The following is a 23,853-nucleotide window of genomic DNA, read 5'->3' on the forward strand; positions in this document are numbered from 1 at the left end:
AATTGTTTAGAGGAATGAGTTTTGAGGCAGCACTTCGCCACTGTGTTTATGTAAAATCAAAACTTGTGGGTTTCTCTTCAGTCGCTCTACATGTTTCTTCGATGGGGTCGACTTGATTATGGGCCTCGCTGGGGGAAAAGTCTATCCAGAGGTCATGGAGGTTCCCCTCACTGGGGCGTGAGCCTACTAAAACTGCAACATCCAGATTTAGTCTGTGGAAGTGTACTAACCAGAGCTCAGTCCTGCCATTTAACACAGGATCTTCTGCCTTGACTGAGGACAATTCGCCCCAATTGGTGAGTCTAGGAAGTGTTTCCTCATAGAGCCTGAAGCATTAAATAAAACTGTTCTGTTCCAGGTGAGACCCTGGCACTGCCTTGCCCTTATCGTAGCCCAAAAGAAGGACCCCTCTCTGGTGAACTGTTCTACGGCTGTTGGTGTCCTTATTCAGTCAGACTTACTGGATCTGCTGCTAAATCTGCCCCATCTACTCAGTTCTTTGGTGATGTGCCCTTAAACTAGTGACCTCCAGCATGTGGGTGGTGCTGCTCCCATCTTACCACAAAAAAAAGGTCACGAGGACTGAAGTAGACGGGCTGGTAAAAAATGGGTTAACCATGCCTAGTTGCAGTCCCTGGAGTCAACTGTCCGCTGGCTCTGGCTCCAACGATGTGCTCCAGTTCTGCCCTGACTTCAGGATGGTAAATGTTTCCTCTTGGTGCACATGGAGGACTGTGTAGACAGCATCGGTCCTGCTTCATTGATCCCTGGCCCAAGCTGGACCACCTTAAAGGGTCTTGGCAGGTTCCCTTAATGCCCTCCATCACCCCAGTTTTTGTGATGATGCCTCAACTGCTGGGTGACGGCCCACATTGTAGTGTGTATTTAGGGTAGTGTATTCTGACACCTGGGTAGACCATGTTTCTTGCTAAAGCTGACCTGACTCTTAACTTTGATCAGCGCTAAATCAGGAAAGCTTTGGTTGTTTACTTGGGTGAACAGGTGGGTCTCAGGAAAGCCCTTTGGGTGGAGGCGTGCCAGCAGTCTTAAACTACCCAGTTCCCATCAGCAGGTGAGAGGTGCATCGTTTGGGACTGGATCACTGGTGTTTTTATAAACTCTTCAGTGGTTGTGGCCCCTCTTCCCATCTGTGCGGCCCCAAGGTCCCAGTCCCCTTTGTGTGGACTGCTGCGTGTCGACAGGCTTCGAGGATGCCAAGTCTCTCCTTTGTAGCGCCCCTGTTCTAGATGCCCCCAACGTTTCGTTGCTTTTCAGTTCAGAGGCTGATGGTAGCACATCTGGAGCTGGTGTTGCTGCGGGACTGGTAGACTCCAGTTCTCTCCCAGTCACTCTTTACACCCATCACACCTGCTCAGATGTGTGAGAAGAATTATTGTTGTTATTACTATTATCGTTTCAATGCTATAGTAAGTATAGTAAGTTGATTTAGAATGTTTAATTAAAAGGAATGTATGAGTGTTTGAATCAAGTATTGAAGCTGTTATGTACCCAGCACTGGGAGGTACCATGTTCAAGGACACGAGGAAGTCGTAAAGATAGAAAGAGAAGGAATCATGAGGTCAGATTGACATAAATCTTGTGTGCACCAAATAAAAGAGGAGAGCGAGCAGCAGACGGACGGAGTTGAGAGAGGAAGCTTGAACTGCTCGTCAGCTCTCCCTTGCAAGGCCTCCTGTTGTTTGTGTGGTTGATCTGAGTCTAGTGAACGAACAGCGCGGGTGACCAAAACATCACCCTTACAGATGTTAACCACCAGCAGTGTTTTGGGCTTTGTTGGCCCAGGGATGGGACACCGAGATCAACCATGAAAAGGAGCCGACGCCGTGGTGGCCGAAGCACTAAGTGGTTTCACTGGAGAGAACTGTGGGAACTTTACTAAAACAGTGATCTCATTTATTAAGAAGACAAAAGTGACAGAAACACAATCGCCCAAACAGTTGGGGAACCTTCCGCTTTTCCTTCCACGTGTTCGAACAGTTCATCACCAACAGCCATTCAAACCTGAGAGCAGGAAGCTGAGCTCCTGCAGCTCCAGCAGCTCCTGCAGCTGGAGCTCCTGCAGAAGCTGCAGTTCCTGCAGCTGTGGTTAATGAAGGACACCTTCAGAGCATCATTTTAACGACCATTTTACTGGAGCAGCTGAAAGCAACAGGAGATTCCTCTTTATTTTCTCATCTTCTTGGAGCTGTGATGACTCCTCTCTCCATGTCTGGAGTCCCTGCTGTGGTCGTCCTGTCTGTCCCTCCCCTTGGAGCGCTTGTGTTCTCTGTCCCTGGAGGTTGAGCGGCGCTGAGAGGACAGGACAGAGGTCATTAATGCTGGTCCTCCAGCGTCACCCGCCCGTCCTGTGTGCCAGTCATACCTTGTGCTTTTTGGATTTCCTGCCGTCTTCATCATCACGATGGCGGTGCCTCTTCTCCTTGTGCTGAGGACTACTCTCCTCTTCTTCCTCCTCCTCAATTAGCAGGTCATAACTGGAACTTTCAGGTCTGTTATGGAAATTTCCCGTCTTTCACATGTGATACAACATTCACGGCTGCCGCCACCCATCGCTACGGCAACAATGGTGCAAGAGCACCTCTGTTCAGAGGTAAAATAGCAGTTGGGGCGTGACAGGAAGGAGCTGGTGGTGGTTCTACTTTGCGGTTATTTCAGACCTTCCTGGTGCCGTCTTACTGGATGTTGTACTGTTGCACCCATCTAACAGAGCTGCTTCACTTACAGCCTAAAGGTTCATCTAAAGTGGGCCACCCTGGTTTAGGAGGCCCAGCAGGACTTTACAAGTTCTGGCTAAGCTTCATTGTATGGTAGAACCAAAGCATCCAAGCCTGGTTCTTTACGGAAAAACATCAATTGCAAGTCCATATGTTTATATTCTCCTTTCAATCTGAACATTTTGGGTGTTTTGGGGGGGGGGGGGGGTTAGATCTATTGCTAAAAGCACTGAAGGATACTCTTGCTGAGACCTGGCCTGATCTTTGAAAGCGAGTTTCGAGCGGTTCTCCGTGCTCTTCTCATAGTCCTTGAAGTCTTCTTTAGTGTACTTCCCACCTAAAAGACACATGGAGTCAACAACAGCCAAAGGAATCCAAGCAAAGCTGCTTCTCGTGGCTACCTTTGCCCTTCCATTTGATTTTTGACACAGACTGGCTGAAGTCCACGTGAATGCGCCGGTCATCTATCAGCACGTTGTCCATTTTGAAGTAGGCCTTCTCACAATCCTCCTGCTACAGGGACAGAAATAAAACGGGTCATTCAATTCATGGATGTTCAGACATTTCATCCACCTGCATCTATATAACAAAAGACTGAAGATGATGATGAGTCCAGGTGTAAAGATCTTACAACTAGACTAGATCGACAATGTGTCCTGGTTTTCTCCATGAGCTGCTCCTCAAATGTGAGCTGATCTTCATCCAAGTGCTGCTGGTGACGAATATGAGGTGGCTAAAATAATCCTCACACTTAAACTTGGATGAGAAGAACCATTAAAAGCTGATGGTGCTGGTGGGAACCTGTGAGAGTTACTGAGCTGAGAGAAGCTAACTGGAGTGTTAGCATAGCTGGAGTCTTGTGGAGAAGATGAGGGTGGAGGTGGACCAGAGCGAATTTGACTGATAAAAACACTCAGACTTTAGGAGTTTCTCCACACAAGAAGAACAGGCTTGTGTGAGCCAACCTTCAGCAGAAGAGCTTCCAGAGGATCCACCATCCAGATCTGGAGGCTGAGCTGAAGCTCTGCTGACAGAAGGAGAGCAGAGGAGGAACAGGACCAACCTTTTCAAATTCAATGAAAGCGTAACAGAGGGAATCTCCTGTCTTCCAGTCTCTGATGACCTCACAGCTACGCAGGAGAAAAGCACCATGAGAGTTTGTCAGTATCACAGCTCTCAAGCAAACACCTGAACACACACAGAAAACAGAAAAATCACCTTTTTATGGAGCCAAAACGGGAAAAGATGATTTCCAGGTCCTCGTCCGTGGTGACGGGGTTCAATTTGCAGACAAAGAGAACGTTCTCAGGAGGCCTCACTTCAGCATCGGGGAGATCTCCCACCTACAGCAGACAACAGATGTTTGGTTGGAGAACCGCCTCACATCGGCGCTGGTGTCCAGGGGTAGCGCGATTTGTCCCTCACCATTTCCAGAAGAATCGCCCGGGTCTTTGCTTCTTTTTCATTTAAAATCTCCTCCAACTCTTCGCTTTCTTTCCCTTCGGCATCATTGATGGCCTCGTCAGCTCCGATTCGTCCACTCTGCGGAGCATGAACAGTCTTTAGAGTCAGGAACAAATGGACTAAAAGTGTCCCACTAAGTGCTGCTGCGGAAGACAGGACGTGTTCCTCCTTCCTACCCCATGAGCCCCGTGTGTGTCCAGGTAAGAGGAGCAACACTCACGTCTAGCTGTTCTCTGGTGGGCTCAGGGGATCGATCAGGAACGGGCAAGTCAGGAGGGTCATCAAAAGGATCCTCCAGGATCACCGTGTGATTTATCCTGCAGAGACACCAGTTTAAGTGTCAGGTCTGATCACACCCGCTGACGCGCCGCTGTAACGCCGCCGCACCAACCTGACATCCTGGAGAGGGATAAAGTCCTTGTCAACAAAGGTTTCATTGATTTTGGCCAGAACGTCCAAGCCTTCAGACACCTCCCCAAACACAGTGTGGACGCCATTCAGGTAATCCAGGTTTTCCCCCGTTGTGATGAGGAACTGAGGACAGGAATGAAAGAGAACTTGTATGAACCAGGAGACAGCGGGCAGACGAGCCTGACCGGGCCACCACAGCGAAAACCACCGAGTACTTGATCGGTGATCAAGTGATGGTGACGTGGTTACCTGGGAGCCGTGCTGATCGCTGCCGTTGTTCACCATGGACACCGTCCCCTTCTTCCTGTGCTTAATGCGGGGCACCTTTTCTGTGTCAAAGAAGCGGGCCTGGTCCCCGTACAGTAGGCTAAACGGGAAACAAGAGAGATGCTGTCCTCTGTACCGCCAAGAGAAGCACATGATGAAGATGCCTGAGCAGACCTGAAGACGGACTCTCCTCCTCGGCCTGTCCCACTTGGATCACCCGACTGCATGATGAAATCTCTCTGAAAAAGGGACAAACACATTGTTACAGCACGTCTAACGGTGTGTCCACAGACGACTAGTTGAGCATTATGTAAATATTCATACATGAATAAATGTTTATAACTATATGACTAAATGCTAGTGTATATATGCGTGTGTGTGTATGCATATTTCTATACGTATATGAGCAACTGTTCAGATAAGTATATCAATAAATACATGAATCACATATTTAACCAAGAGCTGTGCTGCATCTGTACCTGAACATGGTGAACCAGGCAATAGTTGTAGTATTTTATTTTGCACAACTTTAGAAAATTCAGGCAGCCTGTAAAAAGAACACATATTAGAAGAGTCATTTTATCATCACGTTTCTGTAATATCCTCAATAAAGGTCCCTTTTCCCACTGAAGCATCGTATCTGAAGCAACTCATCCTGAAAATCACACCTATTTTGGACTTTTACCAGGAAAGAAACTCCAAATCGAGCAACTTTATGGGTTCAGAGGAAAATTCAGCCAGCGCCGCTTCACACGCGGATAACAAGCAAATCCCCCCCGACGCCGTTCGGGAGGCGTCGAGCCGGTGATGTGCTGTTCTGAAGCCTCATTTCTTACATTTTGGCCGCTCCTCGGTGAACAGATCGATAACAATGTCCCCCAGGGTGGTTTCCAGGAGCACCGCCATTGTTCCGCCGCCGCTGCCGCCGCTTCTTCGACGCTCTAAGGCGGGTAGCAAACCGGCTCGTGGGCGCACTACCGCCACCAGCTGGGCTGTGGGAGGAACGACCAATTACATGAACCACTAATGTCATATATTCCAGATATGTTCCAGAGTAGGACTCGAGAGATTACTGGGTCGGGCGGTAAATTATGGACTATGACTCTGACTGGGTTTTATGTTTTATTCCGAGTAGAGATCGGGTTAGAAGTTTACTGCGTTACAGATTACAGAGGTGATGAATTTACAGTTGCTGTGTAGGTTGCATACATAGGGGTGTGCACGTGCTATAGTCGTAGGCTGATATATTGTAAGTATGTTTAACCAAGACTAAGGTGAGGCGCAGTGGTTAACAAAGGGCCTTCGAGGGCCTTCATGCCTTCGAGGGTCCATAACATGCCAGCCAAAGTCTGGATGGATGCAGCGAGTGACTCAAAGGCGGTGGCATAGCCGGGGGGGGGTTAGGCTGGGGTAGCTCCCAGGTCAGCTGGGTCCCTGACCTAGAGCCCCCCCCAGACCTCCAGGTCATGAGGAACCGTATCCAGGATCAGACAGACAGTAATATTAGCAGTTATGTCAAATGAACGTAAAGATAAGAGAGGAGCAGGGGTACTATAGGAGCCTCCAACACACACACTCACACACTCACACACTCACACACTCACACACTCACACACTCACACACTCACACACACACACACACACACACACACACACACACACACACACACACACACACACACACCTCAGCAGCTTTTTAACACACAAGAGTGAACAAAGAGAAGAGTTTGTATCAAAAATCAAACTTTATTTAAATAAGACATTCAGAAAGAGCTAACTACAAAATGTGGAAGCCATTAAGCATTAAAACGACCACGAAATGTCTGAGAAGCTGTTTGATGTCTGCAGGACTAAAAGGACGTCCATTAAATCGGCAGACCTCTGAAGGGAAATGCTAGATTCCTTCTTCTCCTGAATCTGAGACTGTTGAACTCAACCGGGCCTCTTTTGTTGGAGCCTAAAATGTGGCAACGTAAAGAGTGACTGTATCTCAATGTCCCTGATTATTTCGGCATGGTCCCAGTCTCAAAGGAGGCTTGGTCAGCAGCATTCAGGTTCCCAGAGACCCCCCTCAGGGTCTCAGCAGGAGCCAAACTCTTCGATCCACTTTTCATACTTCTCCAGGTCAGCCACAGACACAGATTTAGACACTTTCCTCAGAGCCGACTCAAAGTCCTCCATGGTGGTGGGCATGTGCATCTCGTCCTTGGAAAGGTTGCGGATCTCCTCGGGGGAGAGGCCCTCGATTCTTCGCCGCATAGCCATCAAAGAGGCGTCCCTAAAGAACCGCACATTTGGTCATTTGGAAGGACACGAGGCCTTGAGCAGAAGCTGGAGAAGCTGACCTGCACACGTTGGTAATGTCCGCTCCTGAATAACCCTCCAGCTTCTCTGCGATTTTGTCCAGGTCCACATCACTGGCCAGCTCCAACTCCTTCAGATTGATGCGCAGCAGCTCCACTCGGCCTTTGGCTGCAAATCAAACGAGGATTAAGGCAGGTTCCACTAGAGCGATGCTACGAGTGGAACCATAGAGGGTCAGCTACCTCTACCTACAGGAAGGGGAGGAGGTAGTTTGCTACCCCATACACACCTGTAAACCTCTACATTTACCACCGTGCCAAGAAGCTGTTGGTCTAACGCCCGGGAACCAGAGCCAAACAAGCCTCCCCATCCAGGTAGTCGGCCTGTACCGGCTCGGTACCCAGGTAACCTTCTCACACAGGATTCTAAGAACTCTTGTTTCAGAGGAGGCCTCCCAGAATTGATCTATTCTAAAATCAATGGCATGTTTTGGCTTTAGCTGGTGCGAGTGAGTGATTGTGTACTTCTTAACTTTCTATGCTTGTTGGAGTATGAAAGACATGAAATACTTGAAGGTAGAGGGATGTAAATTCTCTTCTCCAATCTTCTTCTCAGAGCCTCATCAATGTCCCAGGGGAAATTGGTAGCAGCCAGCACCATCACCATCTTGGATGGATCCTCATGTTCAGATGCTCCACCAACACCTACAGCGATGTCACGAAGCAGAAGCAGCTTCTGAAACTGCAGCTGAATCTGGAGGCTTGAGTTTTGCTCAAATCAAATACTACCATCCATCTGCACCAACAGCTCCGCCTTGACTCTGCGGCTGGCCTCGTGTTCCTCTGAGGTTCCTCTACGACTGCACATGGAGTCGATTTCATCAATAAAGATGGTTGTGGGAGCGTAAAAACGGGCCTGAACACAACAGACAGATTGAAATCCACGATGAAAGATACACACAACAGACTCAAGGTACACACAACAGACCCAATGTACACACTAGAGACTCAAGGTACACACTACAGACTCACTACAGACTCAAGGTACACACTAGAGAATCAAGGTACACACTACAGACTCACTACAGACTCAAGGTACACACTAGAGAATCAAGGTACACACTACAGACTCACAGTACACACTACAGACTCACTACAGACTCAAGGTACACACTACAAGACTCACTACAGACTCAAGGTACACACTACAGACTCAAGGTACACACTACAAGACTCACTACAGACTCAAGGTACACACTAGAGACTCACTACAGACTCAAGGTACACACTAGAGACTCACTACAGACTCAAGGTACACACTAGAGACTCACTACAGACTCAAGGTACACACTACAGACTCACTACAGACTCAAGGTACACACGAGAGACTGGAGGTGCACACTAGTTACACACTAGGTGCACACTCGTTTCCAGGGTTGTGCATGTATGTGAACAGACTTGCTGTAGGAGGTAATCTAACCTGTAGGCTGGCCTGCTTCTACCAGGTCTACCAGGGCTGCCACAAGGACCCCACATCCCAAATGTGGATGTTGAGGCACCAGTGTAACATGCGGTGGTTACCATCTAATTGTGAGCAGGTTTTCTCCGCTGGAAGTTCAACCTCACTAATGGTCCTATTTCCAGAAACTGGAAGTTTACCATTTCAAAAAGAAGGCGAACCAGTTTCTCAGATTCTCCTCTGTATTTGGAGGTAAGCGTGGATGAGGAAACATTGAAGAAGGTGGTCCTGCACTCAGTAGCGACTGCTTTGGCCAAAAGGGTCTTTCCTGTGCCTGGAGGTCCAACCATGAGGACGCCCTGCCGTGAACCCAAAGAGGAAAGGTCAAAGGTCGTAGATGTGAAAGGAAAAGACTGCTGCCTGCATCAAACAGCACCTTCCATGGTCTCCTTATGCCTTTGAAAAAGGCTGGCATCCACATGGGTAACACCACTGCTTCTTTCAGCAGTTTCTTGGCATCTTCCAAGTCTGCAATGTTGTCCCTGGAGACGGCAAAAGTACTGGTGTTATAAACACACACGCATGTTGAGCATCATGCTAACTGGGCCCCTTTAAGTGAGATTTGCAGGCTCGCTCCGTTTTGGTACACAGGATTTAGGAACATTCTTCTATTATGAGCATTATATAATGGAAAAAGTCTGAAGGTTTACTGATTACCAACAGATACCATTTAACATTTGGATTCTGAGATATGATGTCCCTCTCCAGAGCTTCCACAAGATCCTTATCGTAGCCTGTCCAGTCATTTTTCTTTAGTTCTCTCTCCTGGACGTCTCCTTTGGTCTGGAAGACAGAAATGAACAGAAGGAAACAGGGAGGCGTAAGATCTGGATACTCCATAGTTCAGCAACCAGCCGTTTCGTTAGCTTTGCAGATGTTTCTGATAGATTTCTGACACAAACCATGTTGTAACAACCCAGCTCACCTTGTCGTCCTTGGTTCTCGACTCCTTCTTTTCTTTGGCCTTGGGCGGCTTGTTTCTGTCTCCACTGGGCACCCGAGGCGAGTTCCTCTGCTGGGCCTTCACAGCTATGCTCAGGCGATTGTTGGGAGGCCTGCTGTCTTTGTAGGCATTGGAGGGACGCCTGACAGGTAAAGGAGAGTGTCTGCAAACACAGCATTCCTTCTGTTAGCGAGGACCTGTAGGTCTGTGCTGGAGAAACAGCCTTCAAAGCAGCTCAGCAGTGCTCTAAAATACTGTAACAATGATTCCAGTGAGCAGCAACAGCCACATTTCTAAGCAGAGGTAATACCTGAGATCCATGTTAATAGGCCTCACTTCACAGTCGTCATGGTTACTGGGTTTAGCAGGACCCTCCCCCCGCTGGAAGTTCTCCAGAGTTGACATGATGTCCTGGACATGCTGATTCTCCTCACTTATTTCTTGCCACAGCTGAGAAACACATGAACTTCAGTCACAAAACGCAACTTTTCAGGGAAGAGCTTTGATCGAACCTTCACCTGCTGCCATCTTTGCTGAAAACTGCCGTCTCGCAGAGTGTAGGAATACTTTTTAATTTGGTCCAGTAGTCCACGGTACAGAACACTGGCCGAGCTGTAATTCCCCAGCAGGGCGTATTCACGAGCCAGTTTAACGTTCTCGCTGATCTCTCGTAAACTCATGATGCTGTGAAAGAAAGTGCAGGCAGGAACTTTAGTCCCGGAAGCCCCAAACTACCATATTTCCCCCCTCAGGGAAGCCTTTGACCCTCCTGGGTGTGAAAAAAGTTAGAAAGCTCAGTGAGAGGCAGGTGTATTTAGAGCAGCTGACTCTTGTCATGCGTGACCCCTGTGTAGTGACCCTCTCTAAGTTGTAACTTCGACTATAAACGTGAGCTTTACTCTACTGTCCTGACGCAGCTTCTCAAACAGGCTGGGTGATTCTGTCGAGTCCAAGGTTAGCATCTTCTGTGGTACCACTGGGTCCCATCAGAACTGGTGCTGCTGACCTGTTGCTGTGTTGGCGTCACGTCTCCTAATCAGGAAGCTTCACTTCAACACAGGTGATCCAAGTCTCCTGTGTGTCGGTTCCACAACTTCCCACAACAAACTGGTGTCACGAACTGGATCTCTACAGAACATCGACTGCTAAGTGCAAATGAACTATTTTTCTTTCTTTCCAAGGCCGGCCGTCAGCTGACCCCTCCCGGCGGAACAGCCTGATCCGTCTTCAAAGGCTGCACATTCTTCCAACCTTTTTAAGAAGTTTATAAGCCGGTTTCCACTTAAACGGATCAAATGTGAGGAATGCGACCAATAACTAGATTAAAACTATCATGAGGTGGCTCTTGAAACCTAAGTTTGACGTCTACAGCTCTTTATGAAACAAGGATGATTTGTCTTAATTCCATCATAGCGCGACAATGAGGTCGTATACATTTATAGATGCTTACTTTAGAAATACTCAACCTTTGAAGCGTCGCGGAACGAAGGCCAACAAGAAGTTTGCGTTGTTGTTTCCACCGTAGCGCCAGCAGTTTCTTCTTCTTCTTCTTCTTCTTCGACGCGGAGGCGCCTCGGCTCCTCACTGGCGCCCTCTATCGGCGGATAAAGCTCCAAATCAATGAGAGTTCTAATTTAAAACGCATAGCAAAAGGAAGGAGGTAGAATTTAAACACTTTTTCAAGTCAAACAAAAGTTGGTCTGCTTTAGCCCTGTCGGGGTCATGGGGAGGGTGCTGAGTGGAGCCCATCCCTTTCATACATACATACACAGACTGAATATCTTTTTTTATTATTAGTTTCTGAGACATTAGCATTAGCCTCCGTGACACGCAGGGGAAAAGAAAGGATCAAACAATCAGCGATAACAAGGAGCAGCATAAAACAGGACACTTGCTACTTTATCCATTTCTTTTAATAAATTCACTTTCATTTCATTCATCATGTCATGGACTGACTACAGGGTGCTGTGGTGGTGGTCCGGTCCGGTACAGGACGGCTCGGCTGAGGCTCGACCTCCCCCGCAGGGTTTAGAATGTTTCACACAGAATTCTTGACAGTGGTCAACAATTCCAATAAATATTGTCAGCAACAATATTTATCACTGAAAATGACTAACATGTGTTTTATTAAATAATGTGAGGGTTCATCCGGCGCGCACCATGTGCACGAGCTTCATCAGGCTGCTTTAATGAGCTCGCCAACATGGACCATGGAACACGGGCACACGCTTCAAGTCGTCTCAGGTTTGAAGGTTTGACACAAACATCATGGTCAGGAAACAATAAGGAGCAGGAATGTTGGATCGGAGCTCAACTCATCCAGACATTTCAGGGTTCTTGCATATAGAATTCCACATTTCCTCTGGGGAAATGTGCAAAGGCCTTGTGTGAAATTACAAAAATAAATGCTCTACAACACACCTCATGTTGGTGGAAACAAAAAATCTCATTCTATATGCTTTGGAGTCACCCAGGTATTTTTGAACATCAAAAATACACACGTGCACATAAAAATGGGGCCATCAGGTGAGTCTTTGCAGCCTCAACTCCCTTGATTGTCTGGCAGCTCCACTGTGGCTGGAAACTGAGAGATCTGCTGAAACCAAGGCTTCACCCTGATGAAGGTGACCTGTTGGCACACACACACACAAACACACACACCCTCAGGCGGGAGGTGAGGCAGCACACGGTGGCACAGGGGCGTTGGAAGGCAGCAGAAGTGCTGAACACGTCTTCAACCCAAACAATCCTCGACAGAACCGACACACGACGAGACCTCAGGAGCCCCCATCAGGTGTGGACCCTGTTGCGGTCACCTTCTGCCCCGCTTTGATCCTGCAGGACCTCAGGGTCCAACTGGCCACCGCCACCGCAGCAGCTTTGATGGACGCTAATTCTCCTGTGGATCCGACACACGATAGAAATAAGGACAAAGTGAACTGAAAAGAATGAGGGCCGAAGTTGGAGCCCTGTGGTGCCGCAGCACCGGACGGTCACGTCCTGCTCTTGGACCTGCAGGGGCAGAACCTGAACACAGTGGTGCTGTGGACCCACCAGAGGTCGAAAGGGACACACAGACCTTTGATTTAAGGCGAGGGGCTGAATCAGCGAGGGCCCCCAGCTCCGGAGCACAGCTACTATTTGGTTTCATATCCGCTCTGAGGGTTTGGATCCGCAGTTCTGAAGAACCCACGATGCAGAGACACTTTTCCATCAGTGTGTGTGTGTGTGTGTGTGTGTGTGAGTGAGTGTGTGTGTGTGTGAGGGCCACTAAAGACACCGACTCATATTTTAAATCACAAATGGATCACAATCAATTCTGTTCTCAATTTTCAGGTCCTCTCGTTGTTTGTGAATCTGGAGGAGTTGGTTCCGCTTGGACTCGATCCTTCAGTTCCTCCGTCACCTCACCACAAACGTCCTCGTGCCACCTTCTCTAACGACACGGGGAGCGGCTCAAAGTGTCGCTCTGAAGGAGGGATCACAAGGAGGTCTCCTGATCACAGGGAGGTAGGATCTGGCAGGAAGGAGGAAGAGTCTTGGTTTCTTTCTCCTGGCCGTCGCTCTCCTCCTCCTCCTCGCTGCTGAACACTCCCACTCTCTGGCCAGTCTGATACGGCTTTGTGTCCATGGCTCTGGGCTGAAGAGGTTGACAGCGCATGAATATGAAAACTGTGCAGGGAGTTGAGTGGTAGTTTAGAGAGGGAGCGGTAGTTTACCTCTGAAGCCAGAGGGGTGACACAGCACAACTTCTCTTTGTAGCGTTGGGGCAGAAAGAAGAGCAGCGTTCCCAGGACCGGGAACACTGTTCCAGGCCTGAGATCCTTCTCCTTCATGGGTCCTGGAGACCAAGCACATCAACAGGTCTCAGCTTGACCTTTAACCCCACATCACATTCCCCCCCGACTGGCGGCCAGGGGCGCGTCAGTTTGCATTGCACATGCTGTGTTAACCAGTTGGTGTTAGCCAAGTCAGCTAGCAGGTAGCATTACAGCCAAGCTACATGAGCCTGGTCCTGCTCAAGGTTTCTTCCTGTTAAAGGGGAGCTTTTCCTGCCACTGTTGCTTGTCTGGGGTCAGGCCCTGGGATTCTGGAAAGCGCCTTGAAACAATTTTGATTGTATAAGACGCTATATAAATAAAGATTGATTGAAGCACAAATGTAGCTTCAGAGGGGGAAAACAACACAGAAAGAAGCACAACAAAGGTCAACATGCAGAAGCAGCAGTGATGCACCTGGGAAAAGGACGTCAGCATCAAGACAAGACATGGTCTTAGGTCTTAAACCTAGAGAGCTAGAACGGTGTGTGTGCTCCAGGGTGCCCTCAGACGGGCCGGCTCTTCACTGGAGGTGAACTTGGTGACCAATTTGTGATTTTGAATAATATCTGGTGGACTTGAAATGATGCTTCCGCCTTGACAGCAGGGAGCAGACACTGACATGATGCTAGTAGATCGTCGGCGTACCTGTTAGCAGGCTGACAACAAGTCCTACCAGCACCACCGTGGTCGAGTTGTGAGCGCTGTACCACATATAAGACAGCGAGTAGAACGCCTCCAAACCCACGGGCCTGATGGGAAACAAGAAGAGCAGGAGATGAAGACAGAGCTGCTGTGGCTCATCACCGAAGGCTCAGCCAAGGTCACCTTGGTGCAGCTGTGCTGTTCTCCAGGACAGGAACGATGCTGCTGCTCATGTTGACAAACGCAGTGTTATTAAGTGGTGGAAGTCCACTCTGGCCAGAAACGCGCATGACGAAGCTACCGATGCCGATCCAGAAGGCCATGACCAGCCCAGCAACCAGCCCGACCACTGCACCCTGAGGAAACATCAGAGGAGCTGGTTTCCCTCGCAGCACCTCAGGACGCCACTTTAATGAAGACTTACAGTTGAGTTTGCACATGGAAAGAACATCCCGAGACAGAAGAGGCCCAGGAGAGGTCCACCAATCATGCCGAAGATGCTGAACGCTGCCTGTAGACACGCAGACAGACAGAATTGGAACCATAAGCACTTCTGGTGAAACACACAGTTTGATGTCAAATTCACAAATCTACATGACATTGTCTACATGAGTTATGCTAACAGACTTTCTGTCACATTTGCAGCATCAGTCCAAAAGAAAACCACTTGAATCTACTTGAGTAAGATGCTAGTAATGTGAGCATAAGATGCTAGTAATGTGAGCATATGATGCTAGTAATGTGAGCGTATGATGCTAGTAATGTGAGCATAAGATGCTAGTAATGTGAGCATATGATGCTAGTAATGTGAGCATATGATGCTAGTAATGTGAGCGTAATTGCTAGTAATGTGAGCGTAAGATGCTAGCATTCAGCTCAATTCTCTGCTATTTCATTCGTCATACAACAACAGCTGAACACTATCGCTGGTACTGACCCACGTAGCTTTTTGTTAAACCGCATAAAAACAATGACGGTAGTTAAAACAGTATAGTTTCCTGTTTGTGGTCAAGTGTCTACACATTGTGTAGGTACCTGCAGCACAGATCCCATCCGAGAGGCCACGTAGGCCATCGCCAGACACACCAGGCCGTAGACCAAAGCTGGGGAGCACAAACAATGTGGGTCATTAGGTCTGGATCCTCACTGTGGTACTGGTCCAGGGGACGGGAGGAGGAGGGAATAATAACAATAACAATAATAACAACATCTCACCAAGTCCTTTGGAAAGAAATGTTGCTTTACTTTCAGTCATGTTGGGAAAATGCGGTTTAATCAGGTCCTCCATGGTTACAGTTGCCAGGGAGTTAAAGGCTGATGAGATGGTGCTGTAAGAAGACCAACAGAAATAACATCTATATAGTCTCCTTCACTCTTTAGATAGAGAACAAGTCCATGATAAACTCCAGAAGACTTTGGGTGAACCTACCTGAGAGCTCCAGAGAACAGACAGGCCACAAACAGGCCAGGAAGGCCCGGCAGATCCCTGAACACGTCCATCACAAAGTACAGAACCATCTAATGCAGGAGAACCAACAGGGGAAGATGTCAGCGAGTCGACGCTGGAAGGACCCCAGCCAAACGTGCTAGCATACCTGGTCGTTGGACTGGACGTAGCCTTTGGTCAGGGGACTGTCTTCCCCATAGCGTGCAAACATAACCAGGCCCATCAAACAGCCCAAACACAAGACGATCTGCTGGCACGGGAAAACCACATAACAGGACCTACAGGAACACGAGGCTCTGTTCAAGGTTAGAGAACTACGCTGGCCGCTCTCCGCATCATCTTTAGCATCGCTGACGAGATTTAGCTGTTCTCCAAAGATACTCCAAGAGACTGAAACTTGGAAAGGCAATTCTAAACATCAACAGAGTGACAGAAAACAGGAGCTGCAGGAGCTACAGCAGCTGCAGGCGCTACAGCAGCTGCAGGCGCTACAGCAGCTGCAGGAGCTACAGCAGCTACAGGAGCGACAGGAGCTACAGCAGTTGCAGGAGCTACAGCAGCTACAGGAGCGACAGGAGCTACAGCAGCTACAGGAGCGACAGGAGCTACAGCAGTTGCAGGAGCTACAGCAGCTACAGGAGCGACAGGAGCTACAGCAGCTACAGGAGCGACAGGAGCTACAGCAGCTACAGGAGCGACAGGAGCTACAGCAGTTGCAGGAGCTACAGCAGCTACACGAGCTACAGCAGCGACAGCAGCTACAGGAGCTACAGGAGCTACAGCAGCGACAGCAGCTACAGGAGCTACAGCAGCGACAGCAGCTGCAGGAGCTGCAGCAGCGACAAGAGCTACGGGGCTAGAGGAGCTACAGCAGCTACACGAGCTACAGCAGCGACAGCAGCTACAGGAGCTACAGCAGCGACAGCAGCTACAGGAGCTACAGCAGCTACAGGAGCTACAGCAGCTACACGAGCTACAGCAGCGACAGCAGCTACAGGAGCTACAGCAGCGACAGCAGCTACAGGAGCTACAGCAGCGAAAGCAGCGAAAGCAGTGACAAGAGCTAAGGGGCTAAAGGAGCTACAGCTACTGTTATTTACTGTCAGTACATAAAAGATTGTTTCAATCATGTCATGTAGAAATAGTTAATTGTGTTGAAGTCGGTGGGGGGCTGGAGTGTGCGTATAGTAACAAGCTGCTAGCTGAAATCACGCTCGGGTTGTGTTATGGGGCTGTGATGCAAAAACCCACATGATGGCCTGTTTCTCAGTGCGAGAGCTAAGGTATCGCTGCACCTGGGCCTGGTTCACTCCATACAGAGCCAACATGAGGAAGACTCCGCCCACTCCCAGGGTCCAGAAGGTGTGACGCTCCAGAGGGTCGGGGTTGAGACTGCGGAGCCACGAGCAAAGAACACGTCTCAGGTGTCTGAAAACGCTTGAATCCAAAGGTGCTGCGACTTACTCCAGCGCAGCGATGCGGCTGCCGTTCACCGCTATCCTCCACACCTCTGCCATCCCCCCCGCCTGACTGGCCCCCACCACAATGACCGCCAGCTGGCCTGCAAACATCACCACCGTCTGGAACACGTCCGTCCAGATCACAGCCTTCAGCCCCCCCTGGAAAACAAGACTCACGTTGCTCCACAGCAGCTAGCACAATGTTGCTGAAGATGAACATGAACCTTCCTGAGGAGCAAAGTAGCAACATTTAATAACTAACTGAAGAATGTGTCATGTTCCACATGCTAAACTATTGTAGCATAAATCGTTTCACTCATTGGGGAGTGATGATGTCATGGGTGAGTTAACAGCAGGTTAGAAGGTATCAGGTCATGTTGTCCTGTGCTAGCTTAGATGCTCCAGACCAGGAAGAGGTGCCATGATCAACAGTGGTCTCACCAGAGCCGTGTAGAGGGTGCACACGGAGCCCATAGCCAGCACGGCCCCCCACAGATCAAAACCTGTCACTGACAAAGACAAAGACCATCGTTACTACAAAACACAAGGCACCCAAGGACGACCTGGTGCTGGGACGTGTCACCAGAATGACTGAAGCTCAATCAAACGGGTTCCAAATATTAACTCAAGACGACCACTCGCTCCGGCTTCATTTACTGTGGCTGAAAAAGCAGGTGAACCTTTGGAACGTCCTGGTTTTCTCCATGAGCTGTTCCTCAAATGTGAGCTGATCTTCATCCAAGTGCTGCTAGTGACGAACATAAGGTGGCTAAAATAATCCTCACACTTAAACTTGGACGAGAAGAACCATTAAAAGCAGATGGTGCTGGTGGGAACCTGTGAGAGTTACTGAGCTGAGAGAAGCTAACTGGAGTGTTAGCATAGCTGGAGTCTTGTGGAGAAGATGAGGGTGGAGGTGGACCAGAGCGACTTTGACTGATAAAAACACTCAGACTTTAGGAGTTTCTCCACACAAGAAGAACAGGCTTGTGTGAGCCAACCTTCAGCAGAAGAGCTTCCAGAGGATCCACCATCCAGATCTGGAGCCTGAGCTGAAGCTCTGCTGACAGCTGCACAAAGAGGTTTCTAAACTCAGCAGTTAGACAGAACATCTACACATGGAGACGCTCTGGGACAACACGTGACAACGTGCTCCTGGCTAAAGGGGACAGCAGGATTTGGACCCGCTGGGCTGCATCAGGGCTCGGCCAGTTCACAATCACTGAGGGGAAGAGGAATTCCCAAGTTAGGCAGAGATTCCTCAGGATCATGTGAGACTGTCTGCAGGTCAGCTGCGACTGACAGGCAGAGGAAGGAGCCCAGGTTCCTCCTGAACCATGTGCAGCTCCACCACTGCTCCATGATGCCACCGGTTCACCTCCACCCAGCTGAAGGCTGAAGGAGCGACGCCGATGAAGACGAGACACAACGTCTCCGTTGTTATTCCACCCTCGACTGAGATGAAGATCTGATCACATTTCACGACACATTCATCTATAAAACCATGACATCACAAAAGGCTCTCCTACTTGTTCCAGCCACTGTGTCCTTCTACCAAGGACAGAAGATATGAGACAATCACAGCCAGGAACAGGGTTCATCCTGCCTGGAGATGTTAGAAAGATGTGACGGTGAATTAAACTTACCAGCGTTGAGAGCCAAGGCTGGAGCGTAGAGGACCACCCCCATGTAGATGACCTACACAACAGGAGAAGGTGATCAGGCCAGGATGATCCCAACTAGCACTGCTGAGTCAGGCACAAAGTCAAAACTCCAAAACCAACTGGTATTATTATCCGTATCCTGCTAGTAAGTGGTAGCTGCTCGTCTGGAGAGCGCTGCTGCTAAAGGGCAAACTTGTGAGTGAAGGCTGAAGGAGATGAAGGTGATACCATTTGGAAGATGAAGGTCACCGTCCCACAGATGCGAACCGTCTTGTTGAAGCGCAGCTCCAGATACTGACGAGGAGAGAGGAGACAAAACCCAACAACCGGATTACCAGATGATCCCAGATGTTCTGCTCAGTCTAGTGAAGGATGACCGGTCAACCTCCATTAGCCTGGCTGCTACATTAGCACATTTACTGTGGAACGTGTGGGTGGGTAGGACAACAGAGAAGAAGCTGGAAGACCTCGTAGGCACTGGACAGCCGCAGTCTGTAGAACACTGGTATGAAGACATGAGCCGGGATGAGCAGGCCCAGAAAGTAGGAGCAGCCCAAGAACCAGTACTGTGTCCCATAGGTGTAGACCTCAGAGGGAGCGCCGAGGATGGCCACGGCAGACTGGAAGGTGGCCAGCAGGGACAGGGACACGGGCAGGCAGCTCATGGACCGGTCTGCCATCAAGAACTCCTGAAGACACATCACAGTCCACATCAGTCCACAACGCCAAAACCAAAAGCAGAACACAAGACCTGCGCCTTCGGTCCACCTGGGTTGTCCGCTGTCGACCGCCAGAAAATGCATAGAAGAGGCCGATGCCGGCCGAGGCCACCAGGAGCAGGGCGAAGATGACGTAGTCCGCCGTGGTGAAGTGCATCTGGATCACGTCTGCCATGACGACTCTTTAGTGGTGGGGTCAGGGGCCACCGGTGGCTGGAGGTCCAACCCGTCCACCGTGGCCTGGACAGGACGGTTCCCAAACCCAGGAGGTGCAGCACTGCAACACAACCAAGCCAGCACAGATCAGCCCCCCAGACCAGAACGTCGAAAAAGGCTCCTTCAGTTCGGAGTCAGAGCTCCTGAGAAGAGATTCTTTTTAAAGCCTTAATGTGGTAAAACATCAAAACATGCGTCCGTCGAAGGGCTTCCGTCCAGTCTGACATTTGCCAGGACATTTCCTAGAAAGCTCTGATGCTAAAGCTGAGCTGATGCTAAAGCTAAAGCTACCTCCGCCTTGTGATTGGTCAGCAAGGGTTGACAGCAGGAAACTGATTTTTTAGATATTTTATACATCCAAACAGACAAGCACAAATATAAAACCCATTTAAACCATGTTGGGGGGGCCAGTCTGAGCCGACAGAAACAAGAAGACATGAGAGGAGCAGGAGGGCGCAGCGTTGGGCTGAGGACCCCCCTGGATGCTGAGGACCCCCCTGGATGCTGGGTCTACATCAAAGGGGTCAGGTCACCAAAACCTCCTCTCCAATATTGTCAGGATGGGGACAAGAAACCCAAGTCCAGACCACGAGGGGGGCACCAGAATCCTGAGGCGGGGGCTCAAGTTGTGTTTTTACACACAACTCTTTCACAATGTTCAGGGCAGGAGAGAGGATTGAGTTGCGTTCGTGTCTGGCTGTGCTCCTCTGGACGTGGCGCTCCTGTTCCCTATCCCGGTGATAGCGGGACGACCGAGCACGGCGGGGGGAGAAAGGGAGACTTGTGAGAAGCCAGGAAGGGAGCCTGTCAGACACAGCTCAGGGACCAGAGCCAGCAGTAGAAGCTGCTGAATCACGAGGCCGCTTTGCCGATGCTCATCAAAAGAATCAGCCTTTAATGGTCGTTCTTAGGTCTTAAAACAGATAAGATAAAGAGAAGGAACGTTGTCACCTGCACAGTGATAAGCCAGCCACTGCAGAGTCCACACAAGTGCTGCCTCAGCTAAACGCCTCAATCAAGATAACCAAGTAAAGACCAGTCTAACCAGTCCAATGCTGGTGGTGTTAAAGCCAGGACATTAGTGAGAGGCACCGCGGGTGGATGCTCACCATCCCCTGGCTGTCAGGGTGTGAGGAATGCAGTAATCATTGACCCTTCAGGTGAACCCTGCTCTCCGAACTCTACCACCACAAACCAGTAGTCAATCTCAGCTAATCTGTTCGTAAACATTAACACGCTGTGCCGAGGCCACGGGTCACAATCTGACGGCTTGGATTTCGCACCACTGCAGCACAAGATGTGCTTTTAAATATCAAGTGATGGAAACGGACTTTGGAGCTTTGGAGAAGTGTCACTTCTGCCTACCTTCAATCTGACCTCCTCCTGCCTTCACAAACAAAACGGGCCAAAAGTCGACCTTCCTTTAACTGAGCAGAACCAGCACCAGCTGAAGCCACCATAAACGGAAGCACGAGGACAAAGTTGAGGTGCTGAGAATTCTGCCGAGTCAGTTCCGGGGCTGGAGAGACCACGACCTGAGCTTGGATTTCATAGGACACAATGAGGAGTCCGCTGGCTCCACTCAGCTGGACTCTATTGATGGGAGACTCATAAAGATCTGAGCTCTCCTGAGGACCCCCCACTGACTCTATCCACTGGTGGCCCAACATAGTCCCCAATCACACCTGGATCCCTGTAACAGCACCGATATTTTCCATATTTAGAATAGTTTTTCCATATAATAAAGTAGTTCAATCTAAGAGCTAAAACAAATGTCAGACTACAGGTTCAGAGAAAGCTAAATGTCATGGTTATTCACTGTATCGTAGCGCTCTGAGCGATCCCCATCTGACCGGGCTTATAAACAGAATAACGGAGGAGCGACCATCCCCCCTCACGTTTTCAGCTTTCTTTCAGTCGTCCTTGCTTCTCACCAGTGTTCCTGTAAACTTTGGATCAGTTGCAGTTCCCTCGCAGAGGAACGTGAGAGGCTGGAGAAGAATGTAGTGGAGTTAGCCAAGCTTCTGGGTCGACAAGCTGGCCACGTTGGTTTTTAATAAGCAAAACGCTCAACCTTAGGTTCGCAGGGGTCATGTATGCGGGTTTCCCTTGGCAACAGGTGTGTGTGTGTGTGTGTGTGTGTGTAACCTGTGAAGGGTTGTTCACAGAGGAGCGTTCCATCTATTACAGGACGTGAAGCCCATATTTCTGCTGCTAAGAGGCACGAATGGTGTTCTGATGGGATGTCCTAATTCTTCAGTCCAACATCACCATTGGGATTTGAAATGAATAAAAACAACTGTTTATTTATCCTCCTGCTGCAACAACAATTAAGACAAATGTGAACCTTAGTCCTCTTTAGGAACGTTGACAAATGGGAAATAATTCACAGCTCTGTAGCTTAGAAACTAGGGGTTTATTCGGGACAGGTCTTCCCTGAGTCCACCTTTATGGTCAGAAACAGGTTAAAAGGTCCAAAGAAGCACTTCGTCTCACATCAGGTGTGATCTGACCCGGTCCAACAGAACCTTGACCATCTCCCACCTCAGCCTGCACTAGCATTAGCATTAGCATTAGCATGAGCGCCGGTCATCCACCCTGAGCCACCGTTGACAGTTGACGTGGTTTCTGGTTCCGGTCCAGTTTCCTTCTCTTCCAGGCACAGCCGCCGGAGATGCAACCTGCGGGGCCAGACGCTGGTGTTTGAACCAGCAACCCGGCGAATGGCGGCTGCTTTCGTCAGTTGACATATCGACAACAGCACGAACAGCCACCATATGGACCCCGAATCACCATCGACGCCCACTCAGAACCCGCGTGCTTCTAATGGCAGCCGACACGTGCAGCCACGTGAATGTCATGTCGGTGACGACACATTTCACGAGAAGAGAATTTGGGCAATTAGTTACATCAACTAACGAGTCGCCGTCGCGTGCTCTCAAAGCTCTGCCATGATGGCTTCAACTGCAGCTCGGTCAGAGACAGACCGAGGTACAAACCGCCACCACGACGCGCCGAAAACGACACAAATTCCCTGTAAATGTCGCGTTTGGGCACAAACGTGGAGCCAGGTTGACTCTATGCGGCGTCCCAACCGTTAACCTGCTTACAATCCCCATGTAGGACGCGTGACCTGCGAGAGTATCAGTGGATCGTGAAGGCAACACTTCAACGTCGCTTCTGAATAAAATGGGTCGCGTTAATGACTAAATAACTAGAAATTAAATGACAGCCGTGACTGAGTAGGAGCCATGAAGAGGAGACCGTCACCGACATGCGCCGCCTGCCAATAACATGTGTAAATACCTGAGCTTGACCTTCTCCCGACAGACGGACGGACAGACTGCTGCAGCGCCCGGTGCTTAATAGCGAGTGAGCATCGCTTCACTGTGGCAGGAGCGGAGCCTCCCCAGTGCTTCCAGTGCTCCCAGTGCGCAGCTGCACAGGTCTGTCTTCCGGCTGATGACTCAGTCCATGAGGTGACGGAGCAGCCACGGTCCCATCACCATGGTGACCGTGAGATGGTGAAAAAGCTCAGTTCAGCAACTTTCCTGGACGCAGTTTTAGGTGAGATCAGATAATTTTGATAATTCCGCAAACTCTGAGACCAGATGAGCTTCTCAACCTGAAGTTACCTGAAGTTACCCCTCCTCCCCCGCCAAAAGGCTTTTTGACAAGAATTTGGAAAAAAACAAAATGTTCATGCCAAATTGGCAACAGATGCTTTACAAACTGTCCACTGTTTGCCTTGGCAAAGCAGCTTCTTCTGGTGGACCCTGGAATTTGACAATTCCAGGTGAGTTTTCTTCAACAGTGACTTCTCTCTGCCACCCTAGAGAGCTTCTACAGGTGAAGAACCAGACCAACAGTTGTCTAGTCTCTCCCTCCTGAAGCTCTGACCTCCTTGGGAGTGGTCATACATGTCTTGGTGGCCTCCTTCACTTGTGTTCTAGCCTGCTGACTCAGTCTGAGAGGACACCTAAACCCCCTCCTTGATTTCATGGTGGATCTACCTGGACGTCTGGTAGCATCTAATGACTTAGACTTGAACTGCTCTTCTCTCTGGGGTTCTTTGAGTCTTGATGTTTTGTAGGAATCATGATGAAGCAGAGCTCTCTGACAGGTGATTTCAGAAGGAACAGAAGGATCATCTCCCTCACCTTAAAGACAGAATATTTATGCTAACACTTCTTTGACACAGCAGTTCTCACATATTCACAGTTGGAAAAAATGACTTTGAAA

General features: G+C 49.4%; 3 protein-coding genes across 5 annotated transcripts; all 3 read right to left on the bottom strand.

Moving 5' to 3' along the window:
* Window positions 1–1,889: 1,889 nt before the first annotated feature.
* ppil4 (peptidylprolyl isomerase (cyclophilin)-like 4) lies at window positions 1,890–5,855 on the bottom strand. Its single transcript, XM_003971362.2, has 13 exons — window positions 5,714–5,855; window positions 5,357–5,424; window positions 5,052–5,116; window positions 4,860–4,977; window positions 4,591–4,733; window positions 4,420–4,516; window positions 4,161–4,277; window positions 3,954–4,078; window positions 3,799–3,865; window positions 3,137–3,248; window positions 2,976–3,072; window positions 2,384–2,501; window positions 1,890–2,310 (listed from the first exon to the last, which is right to left on the bottom strand). Exons 1-13 carry the CDS (start codon window positions 5,781–5,783, stop codon window positions 2,185–2,187), a joined length of 1,323 nt encoding a protein of 440 aa, XP_003971411.1. The 5' UTR covers window positions 5,784–5,855; the 3' UTR covers window positions 1,890–2,184.
* A 748-nt stretch (window positions 5,856–6,603) lies between these two features.
* katna1 (katanin p60 (ATPase containing) subunit A 1) lies at window positions 6,604–11,251 on the bottom strand. Of its 3 annotated transcripts, none has more exons than XM_011611746.2 (11): window positions 11,109–11,251; window positions 10,161–10,326; window positions 9,953–10,092; window positions 9,625–9,805; window positions 9,367–9,482; window positions 9,076–9,181; window positions 8,840–8,998; window positions 7,970–8,096; window positions 7,751–7,885; window positions 7,223–7,349; window positions 6,604–7,155 (listed from the first exon to the last, which is right to left on the bottom strand). In XM_011611746.2, exons 2-11 carry the CDS (start codon window positions 10,320–10,322, stop codon window positions 6,957–6,959), a joined length of 1,452 nt encoding a protein of 483 aa, XP_011610048.1. In that variant the 5' UTR covers window positions 10,323–10,326; window positions 11,109–11,251; the 3' UTR covers window positions 6,604–6,956. The 3 variants fall into 3 exon arrangements, with proteins under 3 accessions (XP_011610048.1, XP_003971412.1, XP_029704956.1); XM_003971363.3 differs by having other exon boundaries at window positions 11,093–11,247; XM_029849096.1 differs by lacking the exons at window positions 6,604–7,155; window positions 7,223–7,349 and adding an exon at window positions 7,375–7,648 and having other exon boundaries at window positions 7,699–7,885; window positions 11,093–11,248.
* A 286-nt stretch (window positions 11,252–11,537) lies between these two features.
* On the bottom strand, window positions 11,538–23,172 carry slc5a6a (solute carrier family 5 member 6a). Its single transcript, XM_003971385.3, has 17 exons — window positions 22,918–23,172; window positions 19,445–19,672; window positions 19,144–19,365; window positions 18,905–18,970; window positions 18,659–18,710; window positions 17,454–17,521; window positions 17,017–17,171; window positions 16,804–16,944; window positions 15,701–15,830; window positions 15,535–15,623; window positions 15,321–15,433; window positions 15,141–15,208; window positions 14,530–14,616; window positions 14,289–14,461; window positions 14,109–14,212; window positions 13,362–13,483; window positions 11,538–13,282 (listed from the first exon to the last, which is right to left on the bottom strand). Exons 2-17 carry the CDS (start codon window positions 19,568–19,570, stop codon window positions 13,124–13,126), a joined length of 1,875 nt encoding a protein of 624 aa, XP_003971434.2. The 5' UTR covers window positions 19,571–19,672; window positions 22,918–23,172; the 3' UTR covers window positions 11,538–13,123.
* Window positions 23,173–23,853: the final 681 nt, after the last annotated feature.

This window comes from Takifugu rubripes, chromosome 16, assembly GCF_901000725.2.
Source record: "Takifugu rubripes chromosome 16, fTakRub1.2, whole genome shotgun sequence".
NCBI lineage: Eukaryota > Metazoa > Chordata > Actinopteri > Tetraodontiformes > Tetraodontidae > Takifugu > Takifugu rubripes.

What these genes read in the sequence shown, in the direction of transcription:
- slc5a6a (XM_003971385.3), bottom strand. Translation starts at nt 19,570, where the DNA reads ATGGCAGACGTGATCCAGATGCACTTCACCACGGCGGACTACGTCATC. An exon ending in TGACCTTCATCTTCCAAATG is followed by an intron (nt 18,711 to 18,904) that starts GTATCACCTTCA and finishes CCTGTTGTGTAG; the next exon opens with GTCATCTACATGGGGGTGGT. An exon ending in GCACCCTCTACACGGCTCTG is followed by an intron (nt 17,172 to 17,453) that starts GTGAGACCACTG and finishes CTTGTTTTCCAG; the next exon opens with GGGGGGCTGAAGGCTGTGAT.
- ppil4 (XM_003971362.2), bottom strand. Translation starts at nt 5,783, where the DNA reads ATGGCGGTGCTCCTGGAAACCACCCTGGGGGACATTGTTATCGATCTG. An exon ending in CACCGAGGAGCGGCCAAAAT is followed by an intron (nt 5,425 to 5,713) that starts GTAAGAAATGAG and finishes TTCTTTTTACAG; the next exon opens with GCTGCCTGAATTTTCTAAAG. An exon ending in ATCCCTCTCCAGGATGTCAG is followed by an intron (nt 4,517 to 4,590) that starts GTTGGTGCGGCG and finishes GTGTCTCTGCAG; the next exon opens with GATAAATCACACGGTGATCC.
- katna1 (XM_011611746.2), bottom strand. Translation starts at nt 10,322, where the DNA reads ATGAGTTTACGAGAGATCAGCGAGAACGTTAAACTGGCTCGTGAATAC. An exon ending in TTCAGCAAAGATGGCAGCAG is followed by an intron (nt 10,093 to 10,160) that starts GTGAAGGTTCGA and finishes TGTGTTTCTCAG; the next exon opens with CTGTGGCAAGAAATAAGTGA. An exon ending in GCTGTTGGTGCAGATGGATG is followed by an intron (nt 7,886 to 7,969) that starts GTAGTATTTGAT and finishes ACATCGCTGTAG; the next exon opens with GTGTTGGTGGAGCATCTGAA.